This window comes from Salvelinus alpinus, chromosome 23, assembly GCF_045679555.1.
Source record: "Salvelinus alpinus chromosome 23, SLU_Salpinus.1, whole genome shotgun sequence".
Taxonomy (NCBI): domain Eukaryota; kingdom Metazoa; phylum Chordata; class Actinopteri; order Salmoniformes; family Salmonidae; genus Salvelinus; species Salvelinus alpinus.
The window spans coordinates 43913891-43925890 of NC_092108.1; the positions used below are offsets into that span (position 1 = coordinate 43913891).

At 41.3% G+C, this 12000-nt stretch overlaps 1 protein-coding gene and 1 long non-coding RNA gene across 3 annotated transcripts; one reads left to right on the forward strand and one right to left on the reverse strand.

Moving 5' to 3' along the window:
* Positions 1-2820: 2820 nt before the first annotated feature.
* On the reverse strand, positions 2821-3891 carry LOC139551109 (uncharacterized). Its single transcript, XR_011670202.1, has 2 exons — positions 3753-3891; positions 2821-3481 (listed from the first exon to the last, which is right to left on the reverse strand). It is a non-coding gene; the product is annotated as an uncharacterized lncRNA (long non-coding RNA).
* On the forward strand, positions 3741-10886 carry LOC139551105 (SERPINE1 mRNA-binding protein 1-like). Of its 2 annotated transcripts, none has more exons than XM_071362510.1 (9): positions 3741-4162; positions 5529-5718; positions 6052-6192; positions 6315-6383; positions 6546-6623; positions 7005-7206; positions 7731-7784; positions 7996-8196; positions 9189-10886. In XM_071362510.1, exons 1-9 carry the CDS (start codon positions 3907-3909, stop codon positions 9246-9248), a joined length of 1251 nt encoding a protein of 416 aa, XP_071218611.1. In that variant the 5' UTR covers positions 3741-3906; the 3' UTR covers positions 9249-10886. The 2 variants fall into 2 exon arrangements, with proteins under 2 accessions (XP_071218611.1, XP_071218612.1); XM_071362511.1 differs by having other exon boundaries at positions 5532-5718.
* Positions 10887-12000: the final 1114 nt, after the last annotated feature.

Consider the following 12000-nt stretch of genomic DNA (forward strand, 5'->3'; position numbering starts at 1 on the left):
AATACTGAAACTGATGCACCTGAAATGGTTAATGGACATTTGTTAATTTCTCAGAAAGGGACCATGCAGCCTGTACATTCCTGCTGCTAACTCAAGGAGCTAAATGTGGTGGACTGTCAAGAGCATTTGTGAATTATCAAGCACAAATAGCAATAACTGACCAGAACTAGGCAAAGCATTCCTTTGTGTTTGCTTGGTAAGATGAAGAGTTGTGAGCTGTTGAACTTTTATTGAAATGAAAGTTTAAAATGAAAGATTTATTTGCATTATTTAATGTGTAGCTTGTTGGAATGAAACGTTGATCGACGCCACCACTCTTCAAGCTAATGCTGACTTTGGCTCAATTTCTGACGTGTTCTTATCTGCAGTGCCTTTCGTAACCTTTTCCAAATTGTGTTGTGTTACAGCCTGAATTTAAAAATGACTAAATTGAGATATTGTGTCACACAATACCCTATAATGTCAAAGTGGAATTATGTTTATAGAAATGATTACAAATTAATAAAAAATGAAAAGCTGGAATGTCTTGAGTCAATAAGTATTCAACCCCTTTGTTATGGCAAGCCTAAATACGTTCAGGAGTAAAAGGTTGCTTAACAAGTCACTTAATAAGTTGCATGTGTGCAATAATAGTGTTGAACATGATTTTTTTTAAATGAATACCTCATTTCTGTACCCCACACATTCAGTCGAGCAGTGAATTTCAAACAGATTGAACCACAAAGACCAGGGAGGTTTATGAATGCCTCGCAAAGAAGGGCACCAATTGGTAGATGGGTAAAAAAACAGACATTGCATATACCTTTGAGCATGGTGAAGTTGTTAATTACACTTTGGATGGTGTATCAATACACCCAGTCACTACAAATAATGTTTATTTTGTATTTTTTTCTCTTTTTTTTCTCTCCCCAATTTGTAGTTGTAGTCTTGTCCCATCGCTGCAACTCCCATACAGACTAGGGAGAGGTGAAGGTTGAGAGCCATGTGTCCTCCGAAACACGACCTCGCTTCTTGACACAATGCCTGCTTATCCCAGAAGCCAGCCACACCGATGTGTCGGAGGAAACACCGTACACCTGGCAACCGTGTCAGCGTGCATGCACCCTGCCCACCACAGGAGTCGCTAGAACGCGATGGGACAAGGACATCCCGGCCGGCCAAACCCTCCCCTAACCCAGATGACGCTGGGCAAATTGTGCGCCGCCTCATGGGTCTCCTGGTCGTGGCCGGCTGCGACACAGCCTGGAATTTGCGATGCAGTGTCTTAGACCACTTCACCACTCGGGAGGCCCCAGTCACTACAAAGATACAGGCGTCCTTCCATGAGATTTCACCATGAGACCAATGGTGTCTTTAAAACAGTTAGAGTTTAATGGCTGTGATAGGATAAAACTGACGATGGATCAACAACATTGTAGTTACTCAACAATACTAACCTAATTGACAGAATGAAAAATATTCCAAAACATGCATCCTGTTTGCAACAGGGCACTAAAGTAGTACTGCAAAAAATGTGTCAAAGCAATTAACTCTTTGTCCTGAACACAAAGTGTTGTGTTTGGGGCAAATCCAATACAAAATATTACTTAGTACCACTCTCAACATTTTCAAGCATAATGGTGGCTGATTATGTCATGGGTATGCTTGTAATTGTTAAGGACTGGGGAGTTTTTCAGGATAAAACATCAACGGAGTGGAGCTAAGCACAGGCAAAATTCTAGAGGAAAACCTGGTTCTGTCTGCTTTCCACCAGACACTGGGAGATGAATTTGCCTTTCAGCAGGACAATAACCTAACACTTAAGGCCAAATCTACACTGGAGTGACTTACCAAGAAAACAGTGAATCTTCCGGAGTGGCTGAGTTACAGTTTTGACATAAATCTACTTGAAACTCTATGGCAAGACCTGGAAATGGTTGTCTAGCAATGATTAACAACCAATTTAACAGAGCTTGAAGAATTTTGAAACTATTAATGGGCAAATGTTGCACAATCCAGGTGTGGAAAGCTCTTAGAAACTTACCCAGAAAGAATCACAGCAGTAATCACTGCCAAAGGTGTTTCTACAAAGTATTGACTCGGGTGTGAATACTTATGCAAATGAGATATTTCTGTAATTTCATTTTCAAGAAATTTGCTAAAAAATTCTAAAAACATGGTTTCACTTTGTCATTATAGGGTATTGTGTATAGATGGGTGAGGGAAAACAAAAACTTTTTAATCCATTTTTCTTCAGGCTGTAACACAACAAAATGTGGAATAAGTCAAGAGTTTGAATACTATCTGAAGGCAGTGTATGTAGTCAAAGTCTAAAATCAACATGGCCAAATTAGAACGTGTTCAAATGGATATTTCACAGGTTGAATTGTTCAACAACAGGGCAACAGCAGTTGGTCTTGTCTGTTTTGCAGAGCATGTGAGCTGTGTAGGCCTAGTTCACTGGTGTAACAAAGACACCAGCCCTGTTGTTACCTGATACCTGTATCATGTTACACACACAGGTTGCTGTGGTGTGGTGTAGCCTTACAAACCATGATTAGGGTTATTTGGGTGGCGTGGTTTGCCTTAGGCCCACACCAATTATCTCAAGCCAGTTATATGTGCTCCTTTTGTTATGTCACTTCATTCATAAAAGATGATGTGGTGATGGATAGTGTCACTCACACCAAATGTAACAGTATTTTCAACAATGAGGCTAATATAGGAGTAATATCCCACTACTAAAATGGGTCTCGGGTAAAATGTGAGTCATAATGTACTGTAGGTCTAAAGAGAAATACAGTAGCACATAGGATATAATGTCAGTTCCAACATGACGCGGATACTTCCAATAAGTTTATTGGTGCAAGATGCTTGTAATGTCACCGATATCTTACATGGCACACATTTCATTGACACCACTTTAGGGCGTTATGAGGAGAGGCATTTGCTTGCCAAATTGCTTTGTCACAGTTGAGTCATGTGAGTGTCTTGCTCATGCCTTAATCTCTGTAGTAGACTTATGTACACACAAATAATATGATACCTTCTACAGGGGCTAAACTATTACAAAGATATTGTATTCATAGAATAGAAAATTATAAAAGCTAAATTAACTTGGCATCCAATATGTGACCTTGTCGCCAACAGCTGTGTTTGGCTGGATGGTTGAGTTCCCAAACTTCCCATTCTGATAGGTTACAGAGAAGTGACTAGTCAGATAAAATCAACTCAAATTGTATTGGTCACACACATATTTAGCAGATGTTATTGCGGGTGTAGCGAAATGCTTGTAAATAGACAGCTGCATGACACTACCAGCAGTTCACAACATTTCCCTGCCCGCCCTCTACACACAAGTTTATTTTCTGCTTTTTATAAACCTATAAATCCTCCTTAATCTTCAGAACACACAGAGAGAGAGAGCTGCTGTATATTGGGATTAGGAAATGCTTCACTTGGAAAAAGGTCCCCTCTTCCCTCTCTCTCTTCTCTTCATTTCCTGAAAAGCATTAACTGCATATTGGGTATTTATTATTCTCTTCTAAACAATAAGGAAATAAAGGTTTTTATTGGTCATCAGTATATTTATTGTTACCGACCTACAGTGCATAGGCATTTTGTTTTTGTCAATTAACGTATCAATTATATTTAATGGCTAATGCGCGATATAGGAATAATTCAACAGTTATCACCTTCTGACACGTGAGAAAATGTGCATGTGTTTACAAACAGCATAGTTTGACACCCTGCTTGGCAAGACAAGTACATACCCCATATCATATGGCGCACTACTGAATGTCCCGGATATTCCTCGCGCCGGAAGAGAAGGGGTACATTTCCCAGCCATCTTGTGGCAGTATCTAGCGAATTGTTCGCACCCAGCCTCGTAGAATCGGAGGTAAATCCCGCTGAAGGGGCGCCATCATGCCCGGACAACTGCAAGAAGGCTTCGGCTGCGTCGTAACGAATCGGTTTGACCAGCTATTGGATGATGAATCAGATCCGTTCGAGGTGTTAAAGGCGGCGGAGAACAAGAAGAAAGAGGCGGCCGCAGCTAGTATCACCAAGTCTGCAGCCCAAGCTGCCAAGCAGCCCAAGAAAGAGTCACAGAAGGACAGGAAGAATCCGCTCCTTGACAAAAAAGATGAACCTCAGGCTCCAGTACCTCCGAAGAAAGAAGGTGAGGTTCACACTCACAATTTGGTATTGCGTTTTTTAAATATTTCTTAACCTGCAAAAACCTAGCCAGCTTGGTGACAACAGCATGATGAGGGTCAACATGGTACCTGTCCTGTTGTGATCAATTTAGACGGCAACAGAACCCACTGCAAACATGCACATATCCAATGCATGATTATTGGACAGGTTAATCATGCATTGGATATGTACTGTATATCTCCCAACAGTGCACTCAGGCTAACCTGTCTCAGAAATGAATTCCACCTGCAGGATGTGGATTGTTTGTAAATGATACTCCAGTGGTAGTTGCGCAGTAAAATGTGTTTGTCATGAAACAGCTCGAGTTTGGTTAGCATATATATGAATTAGATAACTTATTTCTTAGCTGAGCAAAAAGGTAGCTGACTCGTCTAGGATTTGAGGGGCATGCTTGCTGCGCAGTTAGCTAACGTAGCTATTCTTCAAAACAACACTGATGCGACTAAACTGTAAAAAAAAAAAAAAAAAAAAATCGAGTTTTTAACGTCAAGGCCCGTGCGTTATCCTGCAAGTGCATCATTAGGTAGGTAGCTAGCAAACCAAAGTCCCATGCTGGTTGTTGTTGTTCCAGCATTTTGGTAGAAACTGGCCAACACAGGTAGCAAACATTGCACCGTTTTATTTATCTAGTTAATGCATAGTTAGCACGGTTTATATTGTCTGTTCAAACGGTTTATGGTAACGTGTTGTGACAGTCGTTGACAGAGCGTGCTGGCGTTTATATTTGCAGAAGCATTTCCATACAGATCATGTTAGCTAGCTAGCTTGCTGAATTAGTAGCTAAGTTACTAGGATGTTGTCTACGTGCATGCGCTGTATTTTTGTAAACAAGTGATTTGGCCGGATGTCCTCAACTACACAAGTATAAATACCATGTCTACATGCATTGACAGCAGGCGTGTCTGCCTTGAGTCAAGAGTGCATGCTGTCAAAGTAATAAACCATGACAGGGCGTAGCTAACACTCCACACCCTCATGAGATAGCTAAGCAACTTCGTCTGGTATGACCTAACACATTTGCTGACAACTGACCCACATTTCATGTTAAATGCTTACTTGAAGCTCCTCGTGCAATTCGTCTCTAGTGTAGACACCGGTGCATTATACCACTCTTGGTTGTATTATACTTTTTGGTTACACATTATTTGGCTCCAACACCCTTTATCAGGCCAAAGCATGTTTTAATCAAAAGGTATTATTGATTGAAAGAGTGGTGAATGTTCATGGGTTTTTTCACTGCCTAACCATTTTCACTTGTCTCTGTAGTCATCTCTGGCCAGTGCTGAGTGATTGGCCACATCTAAAGCCTCCGTGTGTTGTTGTGGTAGCAGTTATCAGGCGGGTGGGCCGGAGGCCGGACCAGCAGGGCCAGCCTGGCACCCAGGGCGGGCAGGGGGAGGGGCGGCCCACCGGCGACAGGAGGCTGGACAACAGGAGACCCCCACGCGAGCGCCGCTTCGACAAACCCCTTGAGGACAAGCCCGACGGTGGAGAAAGAGGAGAGTTCTCTGCAGACAAGTGAGTAATTGCTGTAGTAAATGACAATGGTCAGCAATTTTTTTGATAATTGTTGGTAATGTAAATCTGGTTGTCTAGGGATTGTGGGATAGACGGATGTCTGGGACGCACTGCATGCTTCAGTTTGTGTTACTTTGTAAGTGTCAGGTGGCACCAGACTTTGACAGTGGTGTAAAGGATTTTTTTGTTGAAGGTCAAAATTCAAATCATACTGATCCTTGCATGTTTTTTTTGTTTTTTGTTTTTTTTTGCTTTCAATAAAGTATTATTGATAGGAGCAGCTCAGGACTATCTGCCCTCCTTAATGCAAAGTCTGTGTGTGTCCTTCATCAGGCCTCTAGGAGACCGGCCCCCCAGAGGGCGTGGTGGCAGCCGTGCTGGGCGTGGTGGACGGGGACGGGGCATGGGCCGGGGCGACAGCTTCGACTCCCGCGGCAAACGGGACTTCGACAGACACAGCGGTGGCGACAAACCGTGAGTCATTTCTGCTCCGAGTCCTCAAAGGATTTTTTTTTTGGAGGGGGGGTAGTATTTGAGCTTCAGATGCTCTGTGACTAGTGATGGTGGTGCATTTGGTTTCATGTTTGTCTCAACAGTCAGAAATCCGAGGAGAAGCGTGGCGGGAGTGGTGTTCACAACCGGGGAAACCCCAAGGACGAAACGAGGTGGGTGTTCAAAAAATCAGAACCTCTTTCCTTAAATGGAGACCGATCAGACCCATTATGTGTAGGCAAGGTCCTACACGGAGGAAATCCTGGCTTTGTTGATATTGACTGGTTTCTGCTTTTGCCCCGGAGGGGATAATTAAATTAAATTTCTGTTCCCAGTGGTGATGCCGAACAGACTACTGCCCCTGAGGAAACTCCTGAGGGAGTGGAACACCCCCCTGCTGACTCTGAGAATAAGTGAGTACCCTCCTGGACCTGTCCAGTTAACCCCCCCCCCACCTCAGTGCAAAACACCCCAGGACTGCTGCTCTGACTGAAACAGGACAACCAACTAATTTCTCTCCTTTTTCATTTAACCTTTATTTTTACAGGTTAAATCTAATTTTTGCAAGGGAAACCTATTCTTGGAGTTAACATCACTGTACCGGTTCACTAGGGTGCTCCATTCATACTGCTTCATTCAGTCTGATCTCAACGTTCAATTCATCACATTGTCCACAACGCAAGTAGGACTACAGTCAATCTAGATGACATCTAAAACAACAAACCCAATTTGAAAGCTAACAGACAATGGCTGGTAATAGCTTGCCGTAACAGATGCGTCTCCGTCTCTTCCAGGGAGAACGAAGTAGAGGAACCTAAGGAGGAGGGCCCCAAGGAGATGACCCTGGACGAATGGAAGGCCATGCAGGACAAGGAGCGTGCCAAGGTGGAGTTTAACATCCGCAAGCCCAACGAGGGCGCCGACAGCAAGTGGAACAAGGGCTACGTGCTGCACAAGTCCAAGAGCGAAGACGTCAGCGACGAAAAGCCTAAAGATGTAAGTGACACGAACCGCCAAATGTTTGCTTTTCTATTGCTGTCATGTATATTTTATGTTTTGCCATTGTATTTAGTTGTATTTTTAACATTTAATTATTTTTTCCAACCCTATATTTGAGCAAAGTATGTGTTATTTAGGTTAAGGATGTAACTGAATCGATTAAATCATTTGTTTTCATTTCAAATCTATTTGAAGTCAAAACATCTACAGATATACCCTACTCAAGTAATATTGGTGAATGTTCAAGAAGTGTAGGATTAGCTGTACTGTTGCGTTTCAAGTTTGGAAAGAAGTTGCAATTAGAAAAGTTTGATACTTATTGACTGATCAACGCTTAAGAAGTATGCACATCTTTAAGGTACTGATCCATTGTTGTTCTGTATTTTGTTTATGTATTAGCCACCAAAAGGGCTGATATAAACCAGATCGTAATGCAAACCAGCTTAAAACCCTCCCCATGAGGCTATGTCATTACAAAAGTGCTTGGTCTTATTGTTGGTCCTTTCTCTTGGATGTTGCAGAGACCAGCTGTGATTGATACTCCGGAGATTGAAGACATGACCCCCTTGTTCAAGGTACCTGTTTCATATATTCAACCCTACACAATTCTGATAAAACAAGCCTTCATCTACACATGCATACACATTGGCATAGTAGTTAAATTATGTTAAACAGTAGTTAGCATGTTGGCTATTTGAGTTTACATGGTTGCATGAGTGGACTCTGTCTAAATGTAAAACTCTAGCTCTTGACTAAATGTAAACAAAGTCAAATCTCCTCCATCAGGGCAACCCTGATGAAATCGGCCCGGACCACCACTTCCGCAAGCCCGCCAACGACATCACAGCCCAGCTGGAGATCAACTTTGGAGACCTGGGCCGCCCTGGGCGCGGGCGCGGGGGAGCCCGTGGAGGAAGGGGAGGCCGCGGTGGAGGAGGCGGCCGATCCGACCGTCCGGTTCGCGCAGGGGGAATTCGACCCGAAAAGGTAACGCTAATTGAGGCTGTTGTAACTGACCACAAATGGTTGTAAATAATGATCACAAAAGGTTATGGTTACTAGGGCCCTATAAAATCTGTTTTATTTTTTGCCTGATTCCGTTTTATTTTTTCCCAAGTCCCATTTTCCAGGTTTCCGTTTTCCCCGTTTTTTAGGTTCTCTCAAAATTGCACTTGTTGATTTAAAAAAAAAAAAAAAAAATTTTTTTTTAAATGGATGTTCTGTTCTAAATTCACAACAATGCTTAAATCAAGAGACCACTTTTGAGGTATGGGAAAAATATAATACATTTAGATTTTTGGGGTGTTAAACTTAATGCAAGTGAGCACCAGCAAGAGACCGTTGTTTGGTTAGCAGTCTTTCTGTAGTGCTCCTGTGATTTCAGAGTTTGCAAAACAAATTACCGCTGATGCAAATAATCACAATATCATTCTGCCAAGTAGGCATAGGGTACTTTGTAGTCAACATTTAACTGAGATGGTTTTTGGGAAAGCCTTTCCATCTCTACCAGAAGGTTAATATTAGCATCATCGCTATCGGCTACACGAAGTGTAGACATACGTGCACACACCGACAGGAGCATTCCTGTGCTGTTTCAAATTTGCAGAAAAATAAGAATCCCTAACGTATTTTGTTCATATCTGATGATTAACTTGGGCTAATGTACTGCATTTCTGAATAAGTTCAATACATTTAGTAGATTTTCTACAAAATTCAATACATTTTTGAATATTGTTGATTTCCGGTTTAATGTCTGGATTCCGTGACTCCGTCCGCGTTCTCCGCAACGCAGCTTGTATAGGACCCTAGGTTACTGACCACAAAGTGAAATTCTGTGCTGAAGTTGACTAATTATTGTTTTGAACTGTGTTGTTAATCTATAATCTCTCAACTGCAAAACCATTTTCTCCCTACTGAACATGACCCAGTATTCTCTGAGCTTTTATAAATGCATTATTTTTCTCTCTCTTGGTCCCCAGCCAGGTGGAGTGTCTGTTCCCAACGTTGACGACCCAGAGGCCTTCCCAGCCCTGGCCTAAGACTTCAGCGTCGCCACCAGCCCGCCCCGTCAGCGCCTCCGCCCCCCCTCCTATGAGGCTTGCATGCTTACAACTTCAAGTATATGAGAGAAAGAAAAAAAAGGAAGTGATTTTAACGACAAAAAGAAGACAGTCATCCATACCATTCACAGCTGAGGACTGAAATTTTAACCTGTTTTGAAAGGACTGATAAAAAGACAAAAAAAAGAGGAAAAATTACTTATCTTGTTACACTGAAGCAAGTTATTGGTAGAAGTTTTGTATTTAGAGACAAGATAGCAGGGATGTTTTCATATATTATTTGTTTTTTTCAGAGATTATGCGTATATACTTCATGGATATTTTTTTGTATTGCTGCTTGAATATATGCATTTCCAAGATTGAGGTTGAAGTGTGTGTGTGTTCCTCAGGCTTTGGCTAGCTTTCCTCATGACTACCTGAATATTTTGTGGTCATCTTAGACAAGCTTTTATTTTGAAGGGGTGACTTTTAAGTCATGCATTACTCCGATGTTAAACTTAAAATACATTTTAGTACCTTTGTACTAAATAAATCTATGAACTGTGTTTTTAAAAGTAGTGACTCCTTAAGTGTAATGTTTCTGCTTGTTATGCAGTGAAAGTTGATGCCTCTGGTTTCCTTTTATTTTCCTATTGACAGCTTGGCTCTTTTTTCTGGTGGACCAGTGGTTGTTTTATCCCTGGTCCAGATGTTACTACCTGTGTCTTTGGGGCAGCCATGGCCCAAATGTGTATCTAGGCTGGTCCTTGTAGGTTGTACAGGCTATACTATTAGTAACCTTAAGACCACTATGTGAATATATTGTATTTTTTTTTTGTGTGTGTGAGAGAAAGTGTGATTGGGTTGAATGTGAACAATAATTACTTAAACACTTGAAGTACTCCCCTGCCACGAACTTGACATTCTCCAGGAACTTGACCACAAGTACAAAAGCAGCTCGGTTTGGCCTGAAGTAGTTTTTATTTCTGAGAACATAGAAATGACTATCTAGGTATGATTGTGGACATATCTTGCAATTAGAGTATTTGATAAATGTAGAATTTGTAGTCCTATCTTTTAGAGTTTGCAAAGCACTTGTTCCTATCAGCACCAGAACTCTGAAGTAAATCCCTGTTTTTTTCCCTCTTGTGATCATCTTTGCTGTTTCATTTAGCATTTTGTTATCATTACTACAGCAGCACTACTGTATAATTTCTCTGAAAGAAATGGGCCGTTAAATGTGGCGCAATCGAGTGCTACAGAATGTATGACTGCTAATCGAGCTTGTAGTCATCTGTGTCTTGCATTTCCAGGCAAGGTTTTATTTTACCGAAGTAGGTATACTTCACACATTGGGTTTGGGGAAGGGGTACATTTTACTATTTTAAATGACTGAAAGCTTTATATTCCAATGCTCTGGAAAGACTTGCTGGTAATACAGGGACACAGGTGACTGGAGCAAACCTTTTGTAAGACTGTTTGAGCCATTTGACGGTAGACTTTTCTGCAAACATCCCTGTTCTAATAAATTGCTTAGAGGTGTTAAATGTATTCTGCCCCTGGCAGTGAGTTGTGTGAGATCATTACTGTGACTTTTAAAAAGAACACTTAAAAAAAAAAGTGCTTTTCTATATTCAAGCTCTGTGTGATTTTTCTTGGGGGGGGGGTATTATTTCAATGTTATGTCGTAAGATTGATAGGACTGCTTATGGCAGTGGATTACATTGTCAACACAGAAATTATGTTTGGGTTATATCCAGATAACACATTTTAAAGGCCCAGTGCAGTCAAAATGTGATCTTCTTTCTGTGTTTTTATATATTTCTACACTGAGGTTGGAATAATACTGTGAAATTGCAAAAATTATGATAATGCCCCTTTTGGTGTAAGAGCTGTTTGAAAAGACGGCATGAAAATTGTTACCCAGTAATGATTTTATATTGAGAGAAAAACATCTGCATTGGACCTTTAAAATTTGATAAATGATTCAAGTGTTATACTATTACTATTGGAAGTCACAACACACACAAGATTATGCAAACCATAGATTACATAAATGTTCAATTTCTTAGGCCAGGCAGGCTTTCCTTATGACGTGGAATATTGATGTGAAAACCTGGTTTTTAATGTCTATGATGAAATTATGGGAGTGTGGGCGCGTTCGAGCGGATCACTTCTGTCAGGTCGTCGACCATTGTTGGTCACCGCTTTTCAAAGTGTGTTGCATTATGGTTATAAAAATTGTCTGACTTGCAACTACATGTCAACTGCATCAACTTTACAAAAGTCATGTGATCAAAGGTCATGCCGTTTTTGATGAGGTCGCCGCAGTTGCTTCCCACCATCTGCACACGCTGACTCAAATAATCAAAGCTTGAGTTTAGGAAACTCTACTCTAACCAATGAATTGTACACACATTAGGTTTTCAGTTTGTGAGTATGATATGGGGGGGTATAGAAAAGTGTATTATTTATACAGACAAACATTTATAAACAATAGTAGCTATGTTGACACTGCCATGTTGATCTGAGACTTGCTGTTGGAAAACCCCTACAGTGTCGGTACTTTCGGCTGTTGTAGATTCACGTCCAACGACTTGCAGCTACAGAGGACAAACGGGTACACGTAACGGTTTAGAATTTACATTTACAAGGATCGACTAGCAGCTACTCAATGTTCAGTCCTCCCACGGTTTTCTCTGCTCAACTCCATTGATGTGATGTACATTTTGGAGTTGAGAACAATTTGGGT